Here is a 27,777-nt window from a genome sequence, read left to right as displayed (position 1 = left end):
GGGAGACTCCATCTCTACAAAAAAATACAAAAAATTAGACAGGTATGGTGGTGTGCACCAGTAGTGCTAGTTAATTGAGAGGCTGAGGTAGGAGGATCACTTGAGCCCAGGAGTTGGAGGTTGCAGTGATTGTGCATTTGCACTCCACTGTGCCATCGCACTCCAGCCTGGGCAACATGAAGACCCCATTCCACAAAAAAGAAAATTACATAAACACCATGCTTGTAAGAAGGAGTGGCAGGGCTTGCCAGATGCAGAATGATAAAGGCCCCCTGCACTAGTTTCACAAAAGGTGCTGGTCAGGACAATCATCAATGCGTTACATGGACCTGAGTTCAAAGCCAGCCCAGCCCAAGCTGGCCAGTCTCACCCACTGCACTGCTGCAGGACCCCAGCAAGTCTCTCCCCTTGCTGGGCCTAGTTTTTTGTTTGTTGTTGTTGTTGTTGTTTTGAGATGGAGTCTTGCTCTGTCGCTCAGGCTGGAGTGCAATGGCGCGATCTTGGCTCACTGCAACCTCTGCCTCCCACGTTCAAGTGATTCTCCTGCCTCAGCCTCCCAAGTAGGTGGGATTACAGGGGCACGCTGTCACGCCCAGCTAATTTTTATATTTTCGGCAGAGATAGGGTTCACCACGTCAGGCTGGTCTCGAACTCCTGACCTGAGGGGATCCACCCACCTTGGCCTCCCAAAGTGCTGGGATTACAGGCGTGAGCCACCGCTCCTGGCCTACTGGGCCTAGTTTTTAATCTGTTCAATCTGCCATCACTTGTAAGACTTTTCCAATCGCAACCTTCTAATATAACCAGACTTTAAAATACTTTAGGCTGGGCATGGTGGCTCATTGCTGTAATCCCAGTGCTTTGGGAGGTCGAGGCGAGAGGATTGCTTGAGTCCAGGAGTTCAAGACCAGCCTGGGCACATAGCAAGACCCTGTCTCTACCAAAAAATAAAATTAACCAGGCATAGTGGCTCACACCTGTAGTTCCAGCTACTCGGGAGGCTGAAATGGGAGGATCGCTTGAGCACAGGAGGGTGGGGCTGCAGTGAGCTATGTCTGACCTGAACCTAGGCTTTCTAACCTCTGGGCCCATACTTCTTATTTTATTTATTATTATTATTATTATTATTTTTTCTGAGACAGAGTCTCACTGTCACTCAGGCTGGAGTGCAGTGGCGCGATCTCAGCTCACTGCAAGCTCCGTCTCCTGGGTTCAAGCGATTCTCCTACCTCAGTCTCCTCAGTAGCTGGGATTAGACGTGTAGCACCACACCCAGCTCATGTTTTTTGTATTTTTAGTAGAGATGGGGTGTCGCCAGGCTGGTCTCGAACTGATCTGCCCGCCTCGGCCTCCCAAAGTGCTGGGAGTGCAGGCATGAGCCACCGCCCCTGGCCTGTTCTTTTTCTTTCTTTCTTTTCTTTTTTTTTTCGAGACAGAGTCTCACTCTGTCACCCAGATTGGAGTATGGTGGCGCAATCTCAGCTCATTGCAAGCTCCATCTCCCAGGTTCAGGTGATTCTCCTGCCTCAGCCTCCTGAGTAGCTGGGATTACAGGCGCACAGCACCACGCCTGGCTAATTTTTGTATTTTTCATAGAGATGGGGTTTCACCATGTTGTCCAGGCTGGTCTCAAACTCCTGACCTCAAGTGATATGCCAGCCTCGACCTCCCAAAGTGCTGGGATTACAGGCATGAGCCACCGCGCCTGGCCTGGGTCCATACTTGTAACCACTTCTTTCTTTCTGCCTTTTGTGACTAGGAACTGAGTTGACTCTCTTAGTTTTCCTCATATATTCCAGGCCCTGGAGGGACAGGAAAGCCAGAAATGGACTTCGTGAGACTCGCTCGACTGTTCGCCAGGGCCCGCCCCATGGGACTGTTCATCCTGCAACACCTGGACCCCTGTAGAGCCAGGTGGGCAGGAGGCAGGGAGGGGCTGATGCGGCCACTGTGGGCGCCCTTCAGCAGCTCCTCCTCTCAGCTGCCCCTCGGCCAGGAGCGCCAGGAAAACACGGGCAGCCTGGGCTCTGACCCGAGCCACTCCAACTCCACGGCCACGCAGGAAGAAGACGAGGAGCAGGAGGAGAGTTTTGGGACCCTCTCTAACAAATACTCCTCCCGGAAACTATTCCGCAAATCCGCAGCCCAGTTCCATAACCTGCGGTTTGGGGAACGGAGAGATGAGCAAATGGAACCGGAGCCCAAATTATGGCGAGGCCGGAGAAACACCCCGTACTGGTACTTCTTGCAGTGCAAACGCCTGATCAAGGAAGGGAAGGTAAGGGGCACTTTGGGTTCTGTGGCTCCTGGCTTCTTTCCCCTGGCGGCTCAGTGTTTTGCAAGGGGTCACCTGACTTTCCCAGCCTCTAAGTTTTGGGCCTACCCTGTTGAACTGCCAGCCTTATGGCTGTAAGTATCGCGACCCTTTGCCATCCTCCACCGCAGTTTTATTTTATTGTTTTTTTTTTTTTTTTTTGTAGAGACGGAGGTTGCACTGAGCTGATCTTACCACTAGACTCCAGCCTGAGTCACAGAACAAGAGTCTGTCTCAAAAAAAAAAAAAAAAAAAGGAAAAAGAAAAGTGAATCCTCCACACCCTTCTAGCATTCCCTGCTTTAGGTTTTTTTTATGACAGGATCTCACTCTGTCGCCCAGGCTGGAGTGCAGTGGCACGATCTTGGCTCACTGCAGCCTCCGCCTCCTGGGGAATTCAAGCAATTCTCCCACCTCAACATCCTGAGTAGCTGGGATTACAGGCATGTGCCACCACACCTGGCCAATTTTTGTATTTTTAGTAGAGATGGGGTTTCTCCATGATGGCCAGGCTGGTCTCAAACTCCAGACCTCAGGTGATCCGCCCGCCTTGGTCTCCCGAAATGCTGGGACTACAAACATGAGCCATTACACCTGGCCGCTGCTTTAGTTTTGTTCGTACCACCTGTCATCACTTGATATACTGTGTGTCTTTCTTAATTATCCCATTTCATGTCTGTCTGGTTTGTTTTTTTGTTTTTGTTTTTGTTTTTGTTTTTGAGATGGAGTCTTGCACCGTCACCCAGGCTGGAGTGCAGTGGTGAAATCTCGGCTCACCGTAGCCTCTGCCTCCCGGGTTCAAGCAATTCTTCTGCCTTAGCCTTCCAAGTAGCTGGGATTACAGGTGTGCGCCACCATGCCTGGCTAATTTTTGTATTTTTAGTAGAGACGGGGTTTCACCATGTTGGCCAGGCTGGTCTCGAATTCCTGACCTTGTGATCTGCCCGCCTCAGCCTCCCAAAGTGCTGGGATTACAGGCGTGAGCCACTGCGCCTGGCCTCATGTCTGACTTTCCACACCAAAACATGAGCTCCAAGAAGGAGCTCTCTCTTGTTCCCAGCCGTATATGCAGTGGATAGACCTTGTCTGGCTCATTGAAGCACTCAGTAATTATTGTTTGAATGAACAGATGAAAATAATGAAGGAATAAAGGAATGAACTGAGGCTTCACCGGGGAAATGGTGTGAGGTGAGGGATGGGGCAGAAACAGCGGGGGGGCCCAGGGGGTTTGCAGTCACCCAGGGCCGCCGTCCTCCACCATTTTAGGAGGGTCCCTCAGCTTCAACCTCCCTCTCTCTGCTGAGGGTCTCTGGGGCCATTCTGAGCCCCTGCCCTGTTGCGTCTTCCCTGCAGCTGGTTGAAGCCCTGGACCTGTTTGAGAGGCAGATGCTGAAGGAGGAGCGATTGCAGCCCATGGAGAGCAACTACACGGTGCTGATTGGGGGCTGCGGGCGGGTTGGCTACCTGAAGAAGGCCTTCAACCTCTACAACCAGGTGCGTGTGGGCGCAGGGCAGCCGGGGTGAGGCTCTGAAAAGCTGGGGGCGGATCCCAAGTGTGCCACTTGCTAGTGCTTTACACTGGGCAGGTGACTTCACCTCCCTGGCCTCAGAGTCATCTCCTTAAAATGGTGGTGATTGTGGGTGATAAACGAGATGACATGGAAAGCCCTTTAGCACCTGCCTGGACTGTGGCGGTCCCCATGTTCCCTTTCTTTTCCCTTCAAAAAAAAACAGAGGGAGCCTCACTCTGTCGCCTAGGCTGGAGTGCAGTCATAGCTCACTGCAGCCTCCAACTCCTTGGCTCAAGAGTTCCTCCTGCCTCAGCCTCGCCAGTAGCTGTGAGCACAGGTGTGTAGCACCATATCTGGCTAATTTTTAAGTTTTTTGTAGAGGTGGGATTGTGCTGCGTTGTCTAGGCTGGTCTCTAACCCCTGGCCATCCGCCTCAGCCTCCCAAAGTGCTGGGATTACAGGTCACAGCCCAGCCACCGCATCTGCTCCTCTGAAGGGGGCCAGCCCCTCCACACCTGTGGGTGTTTCTCGTCAGGTGGGACGAGACACTGAGAAAAGAAATAAGACACAGAGACAAAGTATAGAGAAAGAACAGTGGTCCCCTGGGACCGGTGCTCAGCATACGCTCAGCATCCCGCATACGGAGGACCTGCGCTGCACAGGCACTGGTCTCTTGAGTTCCCTCAGTATTTATTGATCACTATCTCTACCATCTCGGAGAGGGGGATGTGGCAGGACAATAGGGTAATGGGGAGAGGGTCAGCAGGAAAATATGTGAGCAAAGGTCTCTGTGTCATAAATAAGTTTAAGGAAGGGTGCTGTGCTTTGATGTGCACCTACACAACATCTGGTGCATCAAAGAGCAGTATTGTCTCCAGCAGGTCCCACCTCCAGCCCTGAGGCGGTTTTCGCCTATCTCAGTAAATAGAACACACAATCTGGTTTTACACCCAAGACATTCCATTCCCAGGGACGAGCAAGGAGACAGATGCCTTCCTCTTATCTCAACTGCAAAGAGGCCTTCCTCTTTCACTAACCCTCCTCAGCACAGACCCTTTATGGGCGTCGGGCTGGGGGACAGGCTTGGAGACGGTCAGGTCTTTCCCTTCCCACAAGGCCATATCTCAGGCTATCACATGGGGAGAAACCTTGGACAATACCTGGCTTTCCTGGGCAGAGGTCCCTGCGGCCTTCCGCAGTGTATTGTGTCCCTGGGTACTCGAGATTGGAGAATGGCGATGACTTTTATCAAGCCTACTGCCTTCAAGCACTTTTTTTAACAAAGCACACCCTGCACAGCCCTAAATCCATTAAACCTTGAGTCAACACAGCTCATGTCTCTGCAAGCACAGGGTTGGGGCTAGGGTTACAGTTTAACAGCATCTCAAGGCAGAAGAATTTCTCTTAGTACAGAACAAAATGGAGTTTCTTGTGTCTACTTCTTTCTACATAGACACAGTAACAGTCTGATCTCTCTTTCTTTTCCCTACAGTCCTTTTTTTTTTTTTTTTTTTTTTTTTGGAGACAGAGTCTCGCTCTGTCGCCCAGGCTGGAGTGCAGTGGTGCGACCTCGGCTCACTGGAACCTCCGCCTCCTGGGCTCGAGCAATTCTCATACCTCAGCCTCCCGAGTAGCTGGGACTACAGGCGCACATGCCACCATGCCTGGCTCATTTTGTTTGTATTTTTAGTAGAGACAGCGTTTCACCATGTTGGCCAGGCTGGTCTCCTGACCTCAAGTGGTCCACCCGCCTTGGCCTCCCAAAGTGCTAGAATTACAGGCGTGAGCCACCGCACCCAGCCCATTACATCTATTTTAAAAAACTATTATTTTTGGCCAGGTGCGGTGGCTCACGCCTGTAATCCCACCATTTTGGGAGCCCAAAGTGGGCGGATCACGAGGTCAAGAGATTGAGACCATCCTGGCCAACATGGTGAAACCCTGTCTCTACTAAAAATACAAAATTTAGCTGGGCGTGGTGGCACGTGCCTGTAGTCCCAGCTACTCGAGAGGCTGAGGCAAGGGAATCACTTGAACCCAGGAAGTGGAGGGAGGTCGTAGTGAGCCGAGATCACGCCACTGCACTCTAGCCTGGCGACAGAGTAAGACTCCATCTTAAAAAAAAAGAAAAAAACACTAATATTTTTATTGTTTTTATTTATTTTATTTTATTTATTTATTTTTTTGAGACGGGAGTTTTGGCTCTGTCACCCTGGCTGGAGTGCAGTGGTGCGACCTCGGCTCAATGCAACCTCCACCTCCCAGGTTCAAGCAATTCTCCTGCCTCAGCCTCCCGAGTAGCTGGGATTAAAGGCGCCCACCACCATGCCCGGCTAATTTTTTTGTGTTTTTTGTAGAAGACGGGGTTTCGCCATGTTGGCCAGGCTGGTCTCGAACTCCTGACCTCAGGTGATCTGCCCACCTCAGCCTTCCAAAGTGCTGGGATTATAGGCGTGAGCCACGGCACCCAGCCTTGTTAATGTTTTTGGTGACTCACCTGCAGTGTGTCTCCCTTCTTGAGTGTAAGCTCAGTAAGGGTAGGCTGTGCCCACTCTGCTAACCCCAGGGCTGCTGCTGGGCAGGTAGTGAGTTGTCAGTGCACCTCTGTGGAGTGCAGCAATACACGCAGCGCTTATATCATCCTCAAAGTAGGGACTGCCCTCTTTGCTTTTCAGATAAGGAAACTGAGGCACAGAGAGATGAAGGGACATGTCCAAGGCCACCCCACTTGAATGCACCGGGGCTGGGATTTGAGCCCCAGATGGCCTGACTCTAGCAGGGTTCTTTCTGCCGCTGAGCCGCCTATCGCCTGCCTTTGGCCAGATGGCCCTTCTCTGGCCAATAGCGAGTGCTAGGCTTCACCACGGATTGTCAACCCTGAGCACATGCCTTAGTCCCCTGGAGGCTCAGTAAGCTGAGTGTCACTCAGCTCCGGGGCTTGTGACTTACCAGATCAGGTGGCCCTGAGAATGTGCATTGTGCCACTGGTTCGGGGCCACCCCTAGAGCACTGCAGTGCATCCTCCCACTCCCCACAGGCATGCCTGGTTTCAAGGTGATGGTGTCATCCCCATTTTCGCGAGGAAGTGCTAACTTGCCCGGGAGCCCTCAGGTAGTAAGCACTACAGGCCCTTTCCCCTTGACCGGGTGGCCTGAAGGTGGGGACATCAGGAAGACCTTGCTGCCAGGACCCCAGGCCTGGAGTGGGCTGACAAGTGCCCAGGGCAGGGTAGCTCCTGTTTGGTGCATCTGGGTGTGTGGGCTCAGTTTTCAGAGTCCCTTCAATGTGTCTGAGTTTGGAGAGCTAGGCTCTGATGTGTCCATGGCTCTGCCTTAGAGCCTGGCCTGGTGGATGCAGTGACGGGGTCCTCTCCAGCCTCAGCCTCCTCTGGGGCAGCTGCTCACCTGTGCGTCCAGCTGATCCCGGGCCACCACTGAGCTTCTTCCATCTCCACAGATGAAAAAGCGGGACCTGGAGCCCTCGGACGCCACCTACACGGCCCTGTTCAACGTCTGTGCCGAGTCCCCCTGGAAGGACTCAGCTCTACAGAGTGCCCTGAAGCTCCGGCAGCAGCTGCAGGCCAAAAACTTCGAGCTCAACTTGAAAACATACCACGCACTGCTGAAGATGGCTGCCAAGTGCGCAGACCTTAGGATGTGCCTCGATGTGTTCAAGGTGGGGCTTCCCCTGCCGTCCTGCTCCCCGTCATGGGGCTGGTCCCACGTGTCAGGGGCAGGGCTGTGGTGTCTGTCTCTCCTCATGTAGGAAGGCTCAGGGAGGATGAGACAGCCGGTATTGGGCCCTGGGGTTCACAGATGGATCTGATGAGACCTTACTGGAGGTTGTGTATGCCACCGTGTGCTGTGTCCTGCTTTGTGCACTCGAGGGAAGGCTTCCTAGAGACAGGGTCTTGCTATGTTGCCCAGGCTGGTCACAAAACTCCTGGCCTCAAGTGATCATCCTGCCTTGGCCTCCCAATGTGCCAGGATTACAGACATGAGCTACCATGCCCAGCCTGCTGCAGGTTCTCAGTGGGACGTCTTTGTTCCCTCCCCCAGGAAATCATCCACAAAGGGCACGTGGTCACAGAGGAGACCTTCAGTTTCCTGCTCATGGGCTGCATCCAAGACAAGAAGACAGGCTTCCGGTACGCCCTCCAGGTATGTCTCTCCCACCCCACCTTCCTGCCCTGCTTCCCCGGTGCCAGAGGTGCAAAATGGTGATCCTGTGAGCACCCACGATGGCCCTGTGCTGAGTATTTTTATATCTGTGCTCTTTTCTGAAAACCCAGCAGCCACTGTAGCCTCCATTCTACAGATGGCAGGGAGAGGAGGCCCTTGGAGATGGAATGAGGGTGGCCCCCGCCCCTCCCACCCTGCTTTGCAGTCGGCTCAGCCCCTCTAAACTCACCTTCCTTGAAAGCCTGCCACACACTCACCTGGGGACTTGTTCAACCCTCCCACAGCCCCATTAGCACTTCTGCAGGTGCAACCCAGGAGTCATTCATTCATTCATTCATTCATTTATTTTGAGATGGAGTCTCACTCTTGCCCAGGCTGGAGTGCAGTGGAGCGATCTCGGCTCACTGCAACCTCCGCCTCCCAGGTTCACGCGATACTCCTGCCTCAGCCTCCCGAGTAGTTGGGATTACAGGCGCCCGCCACCACGCCCAGCTAATTTTGTATTTTTAGTAGAGAAGGGTTTCACCATGTTGACCAGGCTGGTCTTGAACTCCTAGCCTCATGTGATCTGCCCGCCTGGGCCTCCCAAAGTGCTGGGATTACAGGTGTGAACCACAGCTCCCCGCTGGAGAGCTTTTTTTTTCTTTTTCTTTTTAATGTTTTTAAATTTTTTTTTTTTTTTTTGAGATGGAGTCTTGCTCTGTCGCCCAGGCTGGAGTACAGTGGCACGATCTCGGCTCACTGCAAGCTCCACCTCCTGGGTTCACACCATTCTCCCGTCTCAGCCTCCTGAGTAGCTGGGACTATAGGCGCCCGCCACCATGCCCAGCTAATTTTGTTTTTGTATTTTTAGTAGAGACAGAGTTTCACCATGTTAGCCTGGATGGTCTCGCTCTCCTACCTCGTGATCCGCCCGCCTTGCTCTCCCAAAATGCTAGTATTACAGGCGTGAGCCACCGCGCCCGGCCAAATTTTTTTTTTTTTTTTAATTGATCATTCTTGGGTGTTTCTCGCAGAGGGGGATTTGGCAGGGTCATAGGACAATAGTGGAGGGAAGGTCAGCAGATAAACAAGTGAACAAAGGTCTCTGGTTTTCCTAGGCAGAGGACCCTGCGGCCTTCCGCGGTCTTTGTGTCCCTGGGTACTTGAGATTAGGGAGTGGTGATGACTCTTAACGAGCATGCTGCCTTCAAGCATCTGTTTAACAAAGCACATCTTGCACCACCCTTAATCCATTTAACCCTGAGTGGACACAGCACATGTTTCAGAGAGCACAGGGTTGGGGGTAAGGTCACAGATCAACAGGATCCCAAGGCAGAAGAATTTTTCTTAGTACAGAACAAAATGAAAGGTCTCCCATGTCTACTTCTTTCTACACAGACACGGCAACCATCCGATTTCTCAATCTTTTCCCCACCTTTCCCCACTTTCTATTCCACAAAACCGCCACTGTCATCATGGCCCGTTCTCAATGAGCCGCTGAGCACACCTCCCAGACGGGGTGGTGGCCGGGCAGAGGGGCTCCTCACTTCCCAGCAGGGGCGGCTGGGCAGAGGCGCCGCTCACCTCCCGGATGGGGCGGCTGGCCGGGCGGGGGGCTGACCCCCCCCATCTCCCTCCCGGACGGGGCGGCTGGCCGGGCAGAGGGGCTCCTCACTTCCCAGTAGGGGCGGCCGGGCAGAGGCGCCCCTCACCTCCCGGACGGGGCGGCTGGCCGGGCGGGGGGCTGACCCCCCCACCTCCCTCCCGGACGGGGCGCCTGGCCTGGCGGGGGCTGACCCCCACCTCCCTCCCGGACGGGGTGGCTGCCGGGCGGAGACGCTCCTCACTTCCCAGACGGGGTGACTCCCAGGCGGAGGGGCTCCTCACTTCTCAGACGGGGCGGTTGCCAGGCAGAGGGTCTCCTCATTTCTCAGACGGGGCGGCCGGGCAGAGATGCTCCTCACTTCCTAGATGGGATGGCGGCCGGGAAGAGGCACTCCTCACTTCCTAGATAGGTTGGTGGCTGGGCAGAGACGCTCCTCACTTTCCAGACTGGGCAGCCAGGCAGAGGGGCTCCTCACATCCCAGACGATGGGCGGCCAGGCAGAGACGCTCCTCACTTCCCAGACGGGGTGGCGGCCGGGCAGAGGCTGCAATCTTGGCACTTTGGGAGGCCAAGGCAGGCGGCTGGGAGGTGGAGGTTGTAGCGAGCCGAGATCACGCCACTGCACTCCAGCCTGGGCACCACTGAGCACTGAGTGAACGAGACTCCGTCTGTAATCCCGGCACCTCGGGAGGCCGAGGCTGGTGGATCACTCGCGGTTAGGAGCTGGAGACCAGCCCGGCCAACACAGCGAAACCCCGTCTCCACCAAAATAATACAAAAACCAGTCAGGCGTGGTGGCGCGCGCCTGCAATCGCAGGCACTCGGCAGGCTGAGGCAGGAGAATCAGGCAGGGAGGTTGCAGTGAGTCGAGATGGCAGCAGTACAGTCCAGCTTCGGCTGGGCATCAGAGGGAGACCGTGGGGAGAGGGAGAGGGAGAGGCCCGGCCGATTTTTTAAATGTTTTACAGTTGTTTTGAGACACTCTCGCTCTGTCACCCAGGCTGGAGTGCTGTGGCATGATCTCGGCTCACTGCAACCTCGATCTCTGGGTTCAAGTGATTCTCCCACTTCAGCCTCCTGAGTAGCTGGGACTGTGGGCATGCAATACCACACCCAATAATTTTTGTATTTTTAGTAGAGATGGGGTTTCACCATGTTGGCCGGGCTGGTCTCGAACTCCTGATCTCAAGGAGTCTGCCCGCTTTAGCTTCCTAAAGTGCTGGGATTACAGGCGTGAGCCACTGCGCCTGGCGTATTTTTTTGAGGCAGGGTCTTGCTATGTTGCCCGGTCTTGTCTGGAACTCCTGGTCTCAAGGGATCCTCCCATCTAAAACTCCCAAGGTGCTGGGATTCCAGGCGTGAGCCCTGCGCCCAGCTGCTGAATGGGAGCACCCAGCTGACGTTTGTCTCTTCCCTGGCAGGTGTGGCGGCTGATGCTGAGTCTGGGGCTACAGCCGAGCCGGGACAGCTACAACCTGCTGTTGGTGGCAGCTCGGGACTGTGGCCTAGGGGACCCCCAGGTGGCCTCAGAGCTGCTTCTGAAGCCCAGGGAGGAGGCGACTGTGCTTCAGCTCCCAGTGAGCAGGCAGCGGCCAAGGAGGACAGCCCAGGCCAAGGCAGGCAACCTCATGTCAGCCATGCTGCATGTGGAGGCCCTGGAGAGGCAGCTGTTTCTGGAACCTTCTCAGGCACTTGGGCCTCCAGAGCCTCTGGAAGCCAGAGTGCCCGGCAAGGCCCAACCAGAGGTGGATACTAAGGCAGAGCCCAGCCACACAGCAGCCCTCACCCCAGTGGCCCTGAAGCCACCTCCCGTGGAGCTGGAAGTCAACCTCCTGACCCCCGGGGCCGTTCCCCCTACAGTGGTCTCCTTTGGAACAGTGACCACCCCAGCTGACCGGCTGGCCTTGATAGGGGGCCTGGAGGGCTTCCTGAGCAAGATGGCAGAGCACAGGCAGCAGCCCGACATCAGGACCCTCACGCTACTGGCCGAGGTGGTGGAGTCCGGGAGTCCTGCAGAGTCCTTGCTGCTGGCCCTCCTGGATGAGCACCAGGTAGAGGCCGACCTGACATTCTTTAACACGCTGGTGAGAAAGAAGAGCAAGCTGGGAGACCTGGAGGGGGCCAAGGCGCTGTTGCCGGTCCTGGCAAAGAGGGGCCTCGTCCCCAACCTGCAGACATTCTGCAACCTGGCCATCGGGTGCCACAGGCCGAAGGACGGTCTACAGCTTCTCACAGACATGAAGGTGAGTGGACTCGGGCCTGGGCAGGACACCCGTGGTGCTCAGGAGCACTCTGCAGCTCAGGAGGAAAGTTTGAGGGGTCTGCAGACCCCCCACCTGGAGAGGATGAACTGTGCATGGGGCAAAGAGAGTGGGGTCAATGACCTTCTGGTCTTTGGTCCCATTTTGGGGGAAGCAGACCCCAGCGAGTGCTTCAGGGCTGGGCGTAGAGACACACGGATGTTCCCATCCGGAAGAAGGTGGCCGTGGGTTGACACAGGGCTGGGGAGAGGCCTCTGCCCCAACACTCTAGGGGTATGGCAGGGATTCTCAGAATTCCTGAGGGGCCGTGGGCAGTTTTCAAAGCCCCCGAGGTCTGTGCCTCCCACCTAACCCCCATTGGAAGTGCTGCGTGGATTTCATCCGACCACAGCAGAGGCTGCGTCCTGGGTTGTCGGTGTCCCCAGGTCCATCATCCTCTGGCTGTTTTCCTGGACCCTACCGGGCTCACCCAGCCAAGGCTTGCACTTTTCTAGGCCAACCACCACCTGGTGACCGTGCGTCACCAGGAAGCCCACCCCAGGGAGCAAGGAGGTGGTGTCTCCCACATCATTTTCTGCCTGAGTCAGTCGGTGTCTGAGAGCAGCACGAGCGTCCTTTTCCGCAGCTTCTTTAGGGCTGAGCAGAGGGGCTGGGCTTGGCTTTCCTGCTGGAGAGGGATATTCAGCACATTGTTGCTGCCAAGTTTGCCTTGCTGGCCCTGGCCGCTGGTCCCGGGAGCCAGCTTGATTGACAGAGGGTGGGAGCTGCTGGGTCCCAATGGCTGCCATCATCTTGCTGATTCTACGATGTCCCTGTGTTCTAGAAGTCCCAGGTGACCCCCAACACTCACATCTACAGTGCCCTCATCAACGCGGCCATCAGGAAGCTGAACTACACCTATCTCATCAACATCTTGAAGGACATGAAGCAGAACAGGGTCCCGGTGAACGAAGTGGTCATCCGCCAGCTGGAGTTTGCAGCCCAGTACCCTCCCACCTTTGACCGGGTGTGTGCCCCAAGCTCAAAAGCTCATCAGCTCCTTCACCATTGCTACCCCCTCCCCCCACCACCCAACCCCGGTTCTGGCCCTTGGGATTGTGTTGCCATGCTTGAAACTGTCCAGCAGCTTCCCTTAGGAGCAGTACCCAAGTCTGTAGACCACAGCCTGCGAGTCCCTGTCCGCGTGGCTCATCTCATGTCTCAGCCTTGCGTTTGCTTTCTCTGTCTGTCCCAGTGGCCTTCTGTCAGTTCGCAGAGGCCACCAACCTCTTGCCTGCTTCGGGATTGGTGTTCCCGCTGCCTCAGGTGGCACCCACTTTTCCTGGAGGTCTCTGCTTAAGTGGCCCTCAGACATGCCCAGCTGGCTGCCGCTCTGACCTGGGATGAAAGTCTCCCCTCCCCCTTCCCGCTCTGTTCCTTTATGCCGTGTCCTACAGTCTTGGATCATGTGCTCATGGGCAGCCCTGGCCTTCCCTGTATCAGGCTTCTGGAGGCAGAGGCTGTCTGCCGTGCTCATCTGGGTCCCCAGCACCTGCACGTTGCTGGGTACTCCAAACAGGTTGTCGCTTGCTCAGGGACTGGGCAGGCAGTGAAGTGGCGTCATTGTCTGGGGTGAATACCCGAGATTTGTTGTGAGCCAAGATCGCACCACTGCACTCCAGCCTGGGCGATAGATGGAGACTTGGTCTCAAGAAAAAAAAAGAGGTTAAGAGCTGAAGTTTAATAGGCGAAAGAAAGAAGAGCTCTCGCCGGGTGTGGTGGTGAAAAAAAAAAAAAGAGAAGAGCTCTCTCCTTGCAGAGAGAGGTGCCAGAGAAGTGGGTTGCCACTTCCATAGTGTAATGCAGAGGTTTTGTAGATGAGCTTGGGGAGGTGGTGTCTGATTTACAGAGGACGCAAAAGATTAGTTGGACCAGGTGTGCCATTTACATAGCGTGTATAAAAGCTGGTGCCCCACCCTAACCTTTTATTATGCAGACAGGTGGCCATCGCCATGTTGCCTGGTTCTTTACTGTACACATGGCGACAAAGAAGGGAAGATGGGGCCCCCACGTTGAACATATCTGGCTCCCAGGTAGCCCTTTTCTGTTGGCACAGCCGCCAGCATTTACCCCTGCAAGCTTCCAGTTTGCTTATCTATGTCTGCAGCTCGATTTTTCAGGCTGCTCTTTGTTAGAAAAGAAATTATTTGGGGGCTGCTTTTTATTAAAAGGGAAATTTCGCCAAGGACTCTGTTGCCCTTATCATCTGCCTAAATAATTTCTTTCAACTTCCTGTATCAGCAGGAGCAGGGCAGAGTCATGGAATCTGCTTTGTCATGGCCACAGCCTCTCCCTGCTGTTCTGAGGCTATCAGGCTCTGGGGTTTGGCTTTTGGGTCCATCGAATCACACTCTGCTGAGCATCTCCGGAGCATCGAGAGCCACTATGGCTTGAAGCACAGCCTGGATGGGGCGGAAACAAGTACATGGGCAGGGACACACACAGCTAGAGGGTGCGGGGTCAGGAACGCCGTGCAGGTATCACGCCTGAATGCCATTTTGAGGGCTTCCTACAAATAGGTGGGACAGCAATGGAAATTGTGTCTGGCTGAAGGCATAGCTGGGCATTTTTGAACTGTGTGTCTGTGCTTTGAACTGTTGGTTGCAAGCCTTTTCTCATTGATTCCAGGGTTTTTTATATATTCTGGGTACTGGTTTTTTGTTGATCACATGTTGTGCATATCTTCCTAGTGGATTGTCTCTTCCCTCTGGCGTAGGGCTCACTAGGGGTTCAACTCGACAGTCACAAGACTATCATAGGCCTAAAGCATATCATATTTAAGTCACAGACAGATGTCCCAGACTTAAAGATGATTCTACACAGGATTTTTCAACTTTGCAATGGTTTTATCAGGATGTAACTCTGTAAGGATCGACTTGGTGCGGGGTTAGTTTCTACTGAATGTATATCACTTTTGCATAAAGTCAGGACCCTCTGCTGTGTTGCCAGCAATAGATGCATTTTCCTTTTGTTTTTTATGAGATGGAGTCTCACTCTGTCACCCAGGCTGGAGTGCAGTGATGCGATCTGGGCTCACTGCAACCTCTGCCGCCCAGGTTCAAGTGATTTTCCTGCCTCAGCCTCCCGAGTTGCTGGGATTACAGGAGCCTGCCACCACACCAGGCTAATTTTTGTGTGTTTTTTTTTTTTAGTAGAGACGGGGTTTCACCATCTTGGCCAGGCTGGTCTTGAACTCCCGACCTCGTGATCCACCCACCCCAGGCTCCCAAAGTGCTGGGATTATAGTTGTGAGCCCCCATGCCGTGCCGCATTTTCTTTTTTCTTTTTTTTTTAAAGAGACGGGAATCACTCTGTTGCCCAGGCTGGAGTGCAGTGGCACGATTATGGCTCACTGTAGCCTTGACCTCCCAGGCTTAAGAAGTCCTCCCACCTTAGCCACCTGAGGAGCTGGGACTACAGGCATGTACCACTGTACCCAGCTAATCTTTTAGATAGGGTTTCACTATATTGCCCAAACTGGTCTGGAACTCCTGAGCTCATGTAATCCGCCTGCCTCGGCTTCCCAAAGCACTGGGATTATAGGAGTGAGCCAGCACACCCAGCCAGATTGATTTTTGATTTACGATGGGTTTTTGGGGGGCGGAACCCTGCTGTCAGGAGCATCTGTACTCATATTCCCTCATGATGGTGGACTTGTTTATATTCATGATTCTGTTGAGTTTTGCTTTCTGTGCTTTCAGGCTCTATCCGGCACCTTAAGGTTTAGAATTGTCCAGTCTTTTGAGTCAAACCTTTTTTTGTTTTTTGTTTTTGAGACGGAGTCTTGCTCTGTCGCCCAGGCTGGAGTGCAATGGCGTGATCTCAGCTCACTGCAACCTCTGCCTCCCGGGTTCAAGCCATTCTCCTGCCTTAACCTCCCAGGTAGCTGGGGCTACAGGCATGCACCGCCACATCCAGTATTTTTAGTAGAGATGGAGTTTCACCATGCTGGCCAGGCTGGTCTCGAACTCCTGACCTCAAGTGATCTGCCCACCTCGGCCTCTCAAAGTGCTGGGATTACAGAGGTGAGCCACCACACCCGGCCAAACCTTTTGTCATTGTGTGGTAGTAGCTGTATGTTGGATAGCACTTTTTGGCTGTTTTTTTTTTGGTATATTCCCCTACCAGCTCTCAGTTTGTGTCTGGTGTGTCTTTGCTTTTTTCCCCATATCTCATGGAGCCTATCTTGGCAGTGTTGAGATGATGGTCAGAGGGAGGTGCCTTTGAGGGGGAGGGGCTTGGCAGGCTGTGGAGGCAGAGCTCGTGGGACCCAGTGATTCTGGCTTGGGGGCCTGGGGTGGCAACTGCGGATGGAGGAGCACAGTGGTGCCTATTTGGGAAGAACGCCGTTGGGCAGATGGCTCTGGGCCTGCCCCAGGGTACCCAGCGGGGACCTGTTTCTCTGAAGTAAGCTAGTCCCATAGTGCGTGTTCACAGCTTTTCTGCCCTGTCCTCTGCAGCCACCGGAAGGGAAAATGGCAGCCACCAGCTTCCCTGAGGCCTCAGCCAGCTGCCGAGGTTTGGGATTAGCTGTAGGTAACAGGAGTGATTCTAGCCTCGCTTTTCTAATTCTAGTACCAAGGGAAGAACACCTACCTGGAGAAGATTGACGGCTTCCGAGCCTATTACAAGCAGTGGCTGACAGTGATGCCCGCAGAGGAAACCCCGCACCCCTGGCAGAAGTTGCGGACCAAGCCCCAGGGGGACCAGGACACCGGCAAGGAGGCTGATGACGGATGTGCCCTTGGGGGCAGGTGATGGGAGCACAGCTGGAACAATGTGCTCGGCCCCCAGTGCTCTGTGGGAGCCCCAGGACAAGTGAGCTGGTGTCACCTCCTGCCTGGGGGAAGAGCCAGGCCCTGAGGAACAGCCGCAGCGTGTCACGGGTGTTGGTGAGGACACACACTAGGCCCAAGGTGCCTGTGCTCCCAGCAGGTCCAAGTGCAGCTCCAGCCACCTTTGCGTGTCACCTTCACGGGACTTCCAGCTCCAGCTACCTTTGTGTGTCACCTCGCACACCACAAGGGGGCTGGGGCATCTGGTCCCTGGGGCCTGGGCCGCCCCGCTGGGTTCCATAGGCTGATGCTCTGAAAGAAGAGACGTGGGGCTCGAGAGGTTTAAAGATTTTATTTTTACAAATCACAGCTGATAGACAGCGAAGCCTTCCCCATAGAGACCGTGCTCCAACTCGGGCCTGGGGCACTGCTCGCTGCTCCCAGGAAGGGGGTGGCGTGACAGGCAGGAACCTGCGAAGTCCAGAGTCCAGGGTGGAGCGCGCCAGCCTCAGCCAGAGCAGCCACGACAGCCACAGTGTGTGCACTCGATGATGCGGCCCTGCAACAGAGGACAGTGAGACGATGCCACTGCGCCACGCTCGCCCCTGCACACTCACATACGTGGCAACCCTCCCACGAAGGACCTGCCACCATGCCATATAGGGACACACCTCAGAAACCCTTCCTTGACAGCTCTGGACAGGGAAAATTTGGCTCCCTCATGAAGGTAGAACCAGCTGCTGTTGATTACATCTGTATGTCTATTTATAATATGTTCTGCAAATCCAACACGTTTGCCAATCAAGAAAAAGAAATCGGTGTGAATGAGTCTCGTTATTCTGCTAAGTGAGCATGACAGACCCTGCGATGAGCAGAGGTGGCTCTGCTACTGTTTGGGGACTTCAGGGGGGCCTCTGGGCTGGTACACTCTGGTGGGGGAAGAGGGCAGGAGACTATGCACTTGAGTCACACCCTTCTGGCCCAGAGCCCCCCAGAAAGAAGGGTCTTGTCCCCCAGGCCTGGTGCGGCCCAACACTTGGCCAGCCAGAAAGCCCTAGAACGGTGGCTTGTGTTTATTTTACTTTTTCAAGTTCTTTTTTTGGAGGAGCAAGATCCTGTTGAAGTAAACAGGATCCTCTGGTGAAACCCAGCTAAGTCTACAGCAGGCTGTTTTGGCCACAGGGCTGAAGCAGCACCCCAGCCCACCAGCCCCTGACCTGGACTCCTTGTGGAATCTGGGCACTCAGAGGAGGGGGGCTTCTGCCACTCTGCCACCCGTCCCTGCCTCCATCAGAAAACCAACACCCCAGTCTTCCGTCGGGGAGGCGGCCCTTGCTCGCCCCCACTGCTCAGTACTCAAGTCTTCAGCATCCAGCCACAGCTCTCCATCGTCAGTCTCACTGCAGCATAAAGGGGACTCATGTGAAGAGGCCCCTGTGTGGAGCTGGGGAAAAGAAGGCCAGGCTGGCAGATGGGCGGTGGGGCCAACAACTGTGCTGAGGGGCTGCACTGAGCGGCCACTGCTGTGACTCTGCCTCGGGCCACAGCTGCCTTTCAGAGGGGCTTGGAACCGGATGGAGCTCAGCTCCTGTCCCTCAGCACCACTCCTGAGGCGCCTGGCCTAGGAGTGGTGCTTGGAACAGAAAGTTCTGAAAGAAGAAACAGTGGGCTGGGCGCAGTAGCTCATGCCTGTAATCCCGGAACTTTGGGAGGCTGAGGCGGGTGGATCACCTGAGGTCGGGAGTTCGAGACCAGCCTGAGCAACATTGAGAAACCCCGTCTCTACTAAAAATACAAAATTAGCCAGGCGTGGTGGTGCATGCCTGTAGTCCCAGCTACTCAGGAAGATGAGGCAGGAGAACCTCTTGAACCCGGGAGGTGGAGGTTGCAGTGAGCCAAGATGGCGTCACTGCACTCCAGCCTGGGCGACAGAGCAAGACTCCGTCTTGGGGGGGCGGGAAAGATAGTGATGGTAATGTTAAAGTATCACTGTGAGGACTGAAAGGGACAGGAACTCACTGGTTGTCCTTCCCTGATGTCACCCTGCCACCACCTTGGGATTAGGGCTCCTCACCACCATTTCCTAAGTGAGGAAAGGGGTTCAGTAATTTGCCCAAAAGTGGAGTTGAGATTGACCCCAGACCTAACAAACACACAGCCACACGCTGCCTCACATGGATTCCTGAATACAGGGACCCACTCCCATGAGGGAGAGCCAGCAGGACATCCAGGGACAAAACGACATTCCAGCCCAACCAAATAACATAAGATCCCTTGCAGTCGACTAAGGCAGAATTTTGAGCTGAAAACAACACCAAGCTTGAGTGTCAGACATTACCACTTCCAGCTTGCTTTTGGGCACGCGGCAGATGCAGTTCGTCCCGAAGTTGGTGTCCCGTGTCTGAATGCACCGCAGGCAGCACAAGTTCTCATATCCTTGCTTTTTCCATTTTGCAATCAGGTTTTTGTCTGCATAGCCTTCTTTAATACAATATTCATAGAGTTCTGTCAAAAAGATGGGGAAAGAGCATCAGGCCATGGTCTAAAAATCTTCCCCACCCTTGATCAAAAAGAGCATTCAGGCCGGGTGCAGTGGCTCACGCCTGTAATCCCAGCACTTTGGGAGGCCGAGGCAGGCGGATCACCTGAGGTCAGGAGTTCGGGACCAGCCCGGCCAACATGGTAAAACCCCGTCTCTACTAAAAATACAAAAATTACTCGGGCGTGGTAGCAGCTGTAATCCCAGCTACTTAGGAGGCTGAGGCAGGAGAATCACTTGAACCCAGGAGGCGGAGGTTGTAGTGACCTGAGGTCGTGCCACTGGACTCCAGCCTGGGTGACAGCGAAACTCCATCTCAAAAAAAAAAAAAAAGGCATTCAGTATTGCAACGGGACAGTCCTTGGAGGAGGAACAAAAAAAAAAGTACTTAGGCCAGGCAAGGTGCCTCACACCTGTAATCCCAGCACTTTTGGAAGCCAACACCAGAGGATCACTTGAGTTAAGAAACCAGCCTGGGCCAAGGGCCCATCTCTACAAAAAATTTAAAAATTAGCTGGGTGTGGTGGTGCACACCTGTAGTCACAGCTACTCAGGAGGTTGAGGTGAGAGGATCCCTTGAGCCCAGAAGGTTGAGGCTGCAGTGAGCCATCATTGCACCACTGCACTCCAGCCTGTGGAACAGAGCAAGACCGTTTCAAAAAAAAAAAAAAAGAAAAGAAAAAGAAAAAAAAAGCCAAGAGCGGTGGACCACGCCTATAATTCCAGCACTTTGGGAGACCGAGTCGGGTGAATCACCTGAGGTCAGGAGTTCAAGATCAGCCTGACCAATATGGTGAAACCCCATCTTTACTAAAAATACAAAAATTGGCCAGGTGTGGTGGCAGGTGCCTGTAATCCCAGCTACTTGGGAGCTGAGACAGGAGAATCGCTTGAACCCAGGAAGTGGAGCTTGCAGTGAGCCAAGATTGCGCCACTGCACTCCAGCCTGGGTGACAGAGTGAGACTCCATCTCAAAACAAACAAAAAACACACACACAAAACTCAGCCAACGTTGGCTCCCCCTAATTTTCGTGGTAAGAAAAACCATGACTTGCACAGGTTGCGAGAATAAGGATTGTGGTTAGTTCAGTAACTCCAAAAGTGACGCGAGCTTCAAAGTCCAAGAGAGACTGACTAATTACCTCTGCTGATGGCTTTCCGCTTGTAAAAGAGGTCGAAGATGTAGCGGGTTTTCTGGTGGTGGATCCTGAAGATGGGCCACAGAGATTCCACTTTCCTCTTTCCCTCATGCGGTTCTGTTTCAGCTGGCGAGAAACAGTGTGTTTGGGGGAATAGGGTCGGTCTGCGCAGGATTTTCTTTTTGTAAGTAACTACTGATAATGAATAAATACCACTTTATACCCACTAGGATGGCTGTGGGTGGCAAGCCACCCAGATGCCGAGGCAAGAAACCGAGGGCACGAGCTGTTCCAGTATAATAAAATAAATAAAATAAGAATAGTTATACTATAGATCTTAGATATGATTACATATGAATATCATTCATCATTAGTTTATAGCAATTACTCTTTATTCCAATATTATAATAATCCTCGCTCGACAATCATAACCTAGGAAACACCAGGCTATACAGAGATGGGAGCTGAGGGGACATAGTGAGAACTGACCAGAAAACGAGTGCAAGCCTTCTGTTATGCCCGGACAGGGCCACCAGAGGGCTCCTTGGTCTAGCGGTAACGCCAGCATCTGGGAAGATGCCCGTTGCCAAGCGGACCTTGGTCTAGCAGTAGCGTTAGTGTCAAGGAAAAACACCCGCTACTTAGCAGACCGGGAAAGGGAATCTCCCTTTCCCCGGGGGAGTTTAGAGAAGACTCTACTCTTCCACCTCTTGTGGAGGGCCTGACATCAGTCAGGCCCGCCCGCAGTTATCCAGAGGCCTAACTATCTCCCTGTGATGCTGTGCTTCGGTGGTCACGCTCCTAGTCCGCCTTCATGTTCCATCCTGTACACCTGGCTCTGCCTTTTAGATAACAATAGCAAATTAGTGAAAGTACTAAAAGTCTCTGATAAGCAGAAATAATGGCATAAGCTGTCTCTCTCTCTCTGCCTCAGTGCCAGGCAGGGAAGGGCCCGCTGTCCTGTGGACATGTGACCCATGTGGCCTTACCTATCATTGGAGATGGTTCACACTCCTTATCCTGCCCCTTTGTCTTGTATCCAATAAATATCAGTGCAGCCTGGCATTTGGGGCCACTACTGGTCTCCGCATCTTGGTGGGATTCCCAGGCCCAGCTGTCTTTTATCTCTTTGTCTTGTGTCTTTATTTCTACGCTCTCTCGTCTCCACACACGGGGAGAAACCCACCGACCCTGTGGGGCTGGACCCTACAGATGACTATAATCAAAATTATGGCACAATAACAAGTGTTGGGAAGAATGTGGAGAAATTGGAACTCTCCTACATTCCTGGTGGGAATGTAAAATGGTGGAGCCACTGCAGAAGAGTTAGGTGGCTCCTCAAGAAGTTAAACAGGGCTGGCCGGACTCGGTGGCTCACACCTGTAATCCCAGCACTTTGGGAGGCTGAGATGGGCAGATCACTTCAGGTCAGGAGTCTGAGACCAGCCTGGTCAACATGGTGAAACCCCATCTCTATTAAAAATACAAAAGAATTAGCAGGGCATGGTGGCGCATGCCTGTAATCCCACCTACTTGGGAGGCTGAGGTGGGAGAATCGTTTGAACCCAGAGGCGGAGGATGCAGTGAGCTGAGATCACACCACTGCACTCCAGCCTAGGCAACAAAGCGAGACTCCCGTCTCAAAAAAAGAAAAAAAAGGGAATGAAGTAAGTACTGATATATTCTACAACACAGATGAACCTTGAAACATCAAACTAACTGTGGCAATGGTCGTACAACTTTGTGAATATACTAAAAACCCCTTAATTGGATAATTTAACAGGTTCACTTTTACAGTATATGATTAATATCTCAATAAAGCTGTTATTTAAAAACAGAATAAGCCGCCGGGCATTTTGGGAGGCCAAGGTGGGCGGACCACGAGGTCAGGAGATCGAGATCAGCCTGACCAACGTGGTGAAACCCCATCACTACTAAAAATTAAAAAATTAGCCAGGCGTGGTAGTGCACGCTTGTAATCCCAGCTTCTCAAGAGGCTGAGGCAGGAGAATTGCCTGAACTCGGGAGGTACAGGTTGCAGTGAGCCAAGATCGCACCACTGCACTCCAGCGTGGGCAACAGTGTGAGATTCCGTCTCAAAAAAAAATAAAAAATAAAAAATAAGCTAAGTAATTTAAACATAATTGTTTTAAATTAAAAATGTCTATTTTTGGATCCTTTTGTAATTCATGAGTGTGATTGGGTGTTCACATCCATGTGTGAGACATGCCACTCTCAAACCTTGTCACAACGTTGGCACATTACCCATGTGACAAGAAAAAAAGTCTTTTTAATTACAGAATTAGAAAACATAGATTTTTAAAGACATTCAATGGTAACTTCTGTTAAAAGGTTGGTCCCGGCTGGGCACAGTGGCTCATGCCTGTAATCCCAGCACTTTTGGAGGCCGAGGTGGGTGGATCACTTGAGGTCAGGAGTTCGAGAACACCCTGGCCAACAGGGCAAAACACTGTCTCTACTGAAAATACAAAAATTATCTGGGCATGGTGGCACATGCCTGTAATCCCAGTTACTCGGGAGGCTGAGGCACGAGAAGTGCTTGAACCTGGGAAGCAGAGGTTGCAGTTAGCTGACATTGTGCCACTGCACTCCAGCCTGGATGACAGATGACCCTGTCTCAAAAAAAAACAAAACAAAACAAACAAAAAAAAGCCAAAAAACCAACCTTGGTCCCTATGCTTTCAGATCTATTTCTACAGCGTAATAATTAATCAAGATAATTCTAGGCCCACAGATGGGCATCCTAATCATCTTGAAGGCACCTCTAATTTCATCTCCCAGCCAAAGTCCTTTAGGGCTGAGGAAAAGCTAAATAAACTAGACCAGTCTACAGGTTCCGAGGGAAGTGGCCACAGCAGAAGCTGCTCCTTCAACACACGCAGGATCAGGTGGCGCTCATACTTGCCACAAGGCAGTTCTCTCTCTCTTAGCAGTCACAAGTTCATCGTTGTCTATGACCTCCTCAGTTTTTAGGGAAGAACAGAAGGGCGAAGAGTGGTCAAGAAGACTATCCCTCCCTGTCTCCAGCTTTTAAGCCATTCTATTACCTAGGAATTACAATTCAGCTCAACAAACAGAATGCTGTGATCCAAGCAGAAAAGCAGGTAGTAAAGATTCAGCAGGTACACATGTTAAGACGTGACTTGCTCCTCCTTGGCCTCTGCCATGATGGTGAGGCCTCTCCAACCACATGGAACGGTAAGTCCATTAAATCTCGTTCTTTCGTAAATTGCCCAGTCTCAGGTATGCCTATCAGTAGCATGAAAATGGACTAACACACCCCCATCTCTACAAAAAATTAGCCAAGCGTTGGTCGGGTGCGGTGGCTCATGCTTGTAATCCTAGCACTTTGGGAGGCTGAGGCAGGTGGATCACAAGGTCAGGCGATCGAGACCATCCTGGCTAACATGGTGAAACCCCGTCTCTACTAAAAATACAAAAAAAAAAAAAAAAAAAATTAGCTGGGCATCGTGGCGGGCGCCTGTAGTCCCAGCTACTCCAGAGGCTGAGGCAGGAGAATGGCGTGGACCTGGGAGGCGGAGCTTGCAGTGAGCTGAGATCACGCCACTGCACTCCAGCCTGGGTGACAGAGCGAGACTCCGTCTCAAAAAAAAAAAAAAAAAAAAAAAGAAAAAAAAGAAAAGAAAACTTAGCCAAGCGTGTTAGTGGATGCCTGTAGTCCCAGCTGCCTGGGAGGCTGAGGTGGGAGGAACACCTGAGCCTGGGAGGTGGAGGCTTCAGTGAGCTGTGATTGAACCACTGCACTCCAGCCTGGGCAACAAAGTGAGACCTTGTCTCAAAACAAAAACAAAAAGAAGAAAAACAGAACAAAGAATATTTCTGTCTGGAGGTAAAGAATATCTAAACACAAAGTAGGGTTCCTCCTTCCCTCAAAAGTCACCCTTTAGAAGATGAAGTTAATTTACTTTCAAGGACTCGCAAAATCTCTTCTATTCCAGCATGCTCCCATTTCCTTTATTTTGATAAAGAGCTGTTTCGGGAAGAAATCTCTCAGCCCAAAATGACCGTGATTACTGCAATAGGCCCATCCAAATCTAAACTGCAAAACAAGTACTGAGTATTTAATAGAAGTTATCTGGTACCAACAGTTTTTTTAAAAAGGGGCAAAGTAATTTAACATTGATTTAATTTAGTAATTACTGCTGGAGGTACGACCTCATAATAACCATGATTAGGTTAGTTACAAGCAAGCATTTCAAAAGCTACTTTAAAAAGTAACTTCAGCTGGGTGTAGTGGCTCATACCTGTAATCCCATCACTTTGGGAGGCCGAGGTGGGTGGATCACTTGAGGCCAGGAGTTCGAGACCAGCCTGGCCAACATGGAGAAACCCCATCTCTACTAAAAATACAAAAATTAGCCGGGCATGGTGGCGCATGCCTGTAATCCAAATTACTCGAGAGGCTGAGAGGCAGGAAAATCACTTGAACACGGGAGGCAGAGGTTGCAGTGAGCCGAGATCACGCCACTGCACTGCAGCCTGGAAGACAGAGCAAGACTCCAACTCAAAAAATAAAAATAAAAAAGTCAATTGGTAAGTGGCCACACTGTGATCATATAAGGCCAACAGATGCTTGTGGCTTCAGATAAAATTTCCAAAGACAGCATAGGACACGGGTTCACAAAGCAGGATCACACGCCATTTACAAGGAAGTGACAGAAAACAGATGCGGCAAAGACTAATCGATGATACTGAAAAGGAATAGCACTTCCAAGTAAATATGTTTTGTATGATTTTAAATATATATCTAACCAAAATAGTAAATAACTATAGGTAGACTATTTGATCTATATTTCATAACCTTTTATATTCGAGTTGGCAAAAACAAAAACAAAAAAAACACCTTTTCTGAGGACCTTTTCATTAATGTTATCTTATTTTCGGGCACTTACAGTATTTCCCCAAGTTCATAAGCAAACACAACATGTCAGTGTTAGTAGACCACTCTCTTTTTATATTTGCATTTATGCCTGTCCCCTGGGGGCATCTAAGCCTGTGACCCTTGGACCCAGCCTACCCAGACAGGAACTCCCCTACTCACCTTCTCTCATCTTTTGATCTAATTCATCCAGTGTTGGCTCAATCAACTCCCAGCCATCTGGGGGTGCTTTCCGGCTTCTTTTGACTTTAGGCATTTTCCTTCCACAGGATAATCTGCAAAGATCTGGGGGAAAAAAAATGAATTGGTTTCTGAGTCTCAAATCCCCAAAGGCCTTTGCCAGCCATTATTTTGGTACAGGCTGACTTCCTTGAGTCAGCATAGGGTCACAGCTATGGGACAGGGCTCAGCACCCAGACTGTGTTCAAATCCTGGCTCTGCTACTTACCCGCTGTGATCTTCAGAAAGGTACTTAACCTTCCTAAGCCTCTGTTTCCTCATCTGTAAAATGGGGATAATGGAAGCTACCTTATGTGGTCATTGCAAAGACTTCATTATAATTGTATCTATCATGCCTGGTGTATAATGTGTGCCTAAGAGACATTTGCTGTTGTCATTAGCTAACTTCAACTAAAAGCTTAACCCTATACTGGATGTTGGGAACACAGAACAAAAGTTAAGCCTTTGCCCCTTAGAAGGTGACATTTTAGCAAAGAGACAGACAAGAGAAAAAGCAATTACAATAGAGTATAAGGAGGGCTGTGACTCGGGGAGCCATGGGGGTGAGTATTTAAAAAGGCAAAGATGGAAGGTCAGGCACGGTGGCTCATGCCTGTAATTCTGGTCTTGGCCAGCACCTTGGGAGGCTGAGATGGGAGGATCACTTGAGCCCAGGAATTTGAGACCAGTCTGAGCAATGAGGTGAAACCCTATCTCTACCAAAAAAAAAAAAAAAATCAAAAAAATTAACTGAGCATGGTGGTGGGTGCCTGTGGTCTGAGCTACACGGAAGGCTGAGGCAAGAGGATCACTTGAGCCCAGGAGGTTGAAAGTCTTCAGTTAGCCATGTTCACACTACTGCACTCCAGCCTAAGTGACGGAGTGAGACCATGTCTCAATAACAAACAAAACAAAACAAAACATAAAATAAAAAGGGAAAGATGACTGTAAAATCAAAGTACCTTAGGATGTGCTTTCCAAGAGTATAGACAGCAGAAAGATCTCTCGTCTCTGCAGTTGCAGGCTTGGATTCTTGTTCAGCTCTAAAAAATTATTCTGTGACTTTCAGGTCACCTTCCCTCTCTGGTCCTGTTTCTTCTGTAAAATGAGGGCAGTGGATTGGCTGATTGCCAAGGTCTCTTTCACACCAAACAACGTATTACATAAAGTCAGGTAGTTCCCATACAAGAGGCCGATCCCAATCTAAATAGCAAAGAGTTTTTCAAACCACACAGCATTCCCTTGCTGCCAGAGAGAACCCAGGTTAAGTATTTACCTTTCAGCATAACAGATTCATCTCTCTCAAATTCATTCAGTCACTCCCTTCTGTACTGACACTTTACAAACCCCCCCCCCACCCCGCCCACAGAGCCTCCTCTCATGAACTCTCTAAAACAACCATATAGAGGAGGAATCAAACTCTATAAGGTAGAATCAGGGTCACACAGCTGAGAATTTGCAAAGCCTGACTCTGGAGGGCTCCTGACTCCCAAATCAGTGGTCTTCGCACTAGTCTCCCCTACGCTGAAGCTAGAAATAGGTGAATTCTGGTCTCGGCCCCAAGGCGCATAGTCTGTGACAAGAGAATGATCGCTTTTCTATGACCCAGGGAAATTCGAGGGCCCTGATCCAGCCTGGAAGTCAGAAGAGGCCTCCCGGAGGTGAAAATGGTAGGCGGTAACCAGATCGAGGAGAAAGAGGAGGTAGGAGGTAATCAGATCGAGAAGAAAGATGTGCCGGGAGGATTAAGAGAGATTGGGGCGCTAGGGGAAGGAGGCGAGGGGGAGCGAAGGAAGATAGTGCAGGATTGTAGGGAAAACTCATAAAAAGGACAGCATCTGAACCCAGCTTAGAAAAACAATCAGAACACAGAAGACGTTCCTACCAGAGGAAACGGCGCGAGAATCCTAGAGGAAAACCCCCAAATCTACCGTCCCCTCAGAAGAACGAACGTGGCGCCGCCTCCTCTCGGGAGCTCTCTCCGGCCTCAAGGTCCAAAGCCCGAACACATCCCAGTGGCTGGCTGAGAGTCCAGCCACTCATATCTCCCTCCAGGACGGTGCAGACCACCGGTCTCCCGCCTCAGCCGTTGCCAAGGTAATCGAGAACAGAGGGAAAACACATACCAGAAGCTCCTGGACCTTGGGTAGCTGCTTCTCGACTGAAGGCTTCCGCTCTTCAGGCGATCTCTAAGGCATGAGGTCCTTGCGGAGCCCTGCCCCCCCCCGCGCGGAGATTGCGTCATCTTAGGTGTCCTCAGCAATGCCTGTATAGAATTCCAGAGCCGCTGT

General features: G+C 51.9%; 2 protein-coding genes and 1 non-coding gene across 12 annotated transcripts in view; 2 read left to right on the top strand and 1 right to left on the bottom strand.

The window, feature by feature from the left end:
• PTCD1 (pentatricopeptide repeat domain 1) overlaps positions 1-17,483 on the top strand; it is a 28,637-nt gene extending 11,154 nt beyond the window's left edge. For 3 of the 7 annotated variants that reach the window (XM_009453695.5, XM_003318617.6, XM_054656007.2), the window contains 7 exons: positions 1,800-2,278; positions 3,667-3,807; positions 7,281-7,499; positions 7,883-7,984; positions 11,015-11,836; positions 12,678-12,860; positions 16,469-17,483. In XM_009453695.5, the coding sequence (XP_009451970.5) occupies positions 1,826-2,278; positions 3,667-3,807; positions 7,281-7,499; positions 7,883-7,984; positions 11,015-11,836; positions 12,678-12,860; positions 16,469-16,651 (2,103 nt within the window). In that variant the 5' untranslated portion in view covers positions 1,800-1,825 and the 3' untranslated portion in view covers positions 16,652-17,483. Of the gene's footprint in view, positions 1-1,780; positions 2,279-3,666; positions 3,808-7,280; positions 7,500-7,882; positions 7,985-11,014; positions 11,837-12,677; positions 15,919-16,468 lie in introns of all 7 variants that reach the window. The other 4 variants (XM_063814755.1, XM_063814754.1, XR_010158598.1 and 1 more) reach the window with 3 other exon arrangements.
• Positions 17,002-27,757, bottom strand: BUD31 (BUD31 homolog). Of its 4 annotated transcripts, none has more exons than XM_001138119.6 (6): positions 27,613-27,757; positions 26,449-26,584; positions 25,430-25,552; positions 20,350-20,472; positions 19,007-19,173; positions 17,002-17,227 (listed from the first exon to the last, which is right to left on the bottom strand). In XM_001138119.6, exons 3-6 carry the CDS (start codon positions 25,521-25,523, stop codon positions 17,177-17,179), a joined length of 435 nt encoding a protein of 144 aa, XP_001138119.1. In that variant the 5' UTR covers positions 25,524-25,552; positions 26,449-26,584; positions 27,613-27,757; the 3' UTR covers positions 17,002-17,176. The 4 variants fall into 4 exon arrangements, with proteins under 4 accessions (XP_001138119.1, XP_001138290.1, XP_009451972.3 ...); XM_001138290.8 differs by lacking the exon at positions 27,613-27,757 and adding an exon at positions 27,372-27,510; XM_009453697.4 differs by lacking the exon at positions 17,002-17,227 and having other exon boundaries at positions 18,863-19,173.
• On the top strand, positions 22,521-22,621 carry LOC112209931 (small nucleolar RNA U13). The gene has a single exon (XR_002944917.1). It is a non-coding gene; the product is annotated as a small nucleolar RNA U13 (small nucleolar RNA).
• Positions 27,758-27,777: the final 20 nt, after the last annotated feature.

Source organism: Pan troglodytes, chromosome 6 (genome assembly GCF_028858775.2).
Source record: "Pan troglodytes isolate AG18354 chromosome 6, NHGRI_mPanTro3-v2.0_pri, whole genome shotgun sequence".
NCBI classification, from domain to species: domain Eukaryota; kingdom Metazoa; phylum Chordata; class Mammalia; order Primates; family Hominidae; genus Pan; species Pan troglodytes.
Note: the sequence above shows the minus strand (reverse complement) of the source record. Positions and strands in the feature narration are given on the sequence as shown.

Excerpts from the sequence above, each read along its gene's own strand:
- BUD31 (XM_009453697.4), bottom strand. The coding sequence starts at position 25,523 with ATGCCTAAAGTCAAAAGAAGCCGGAAAGCACCCCCAGATGGCTGGGAG. Across the intron at positions 20,473-25,429 it reads AGATCAAAAGATGAGAGAAG|CTGAAACAGAACCGCATGAG; the intron begins GTGAGTAGGGGA and ends GTTTCTCGCCAG. Across the intron at positions 19,174-20,349 it reads GCGGAAAGCCATCAGCAGAG|AACTCTATGAATATTGTATT; the intron begins GTAATTAGTCAG and ends TCTTTTTGACAG.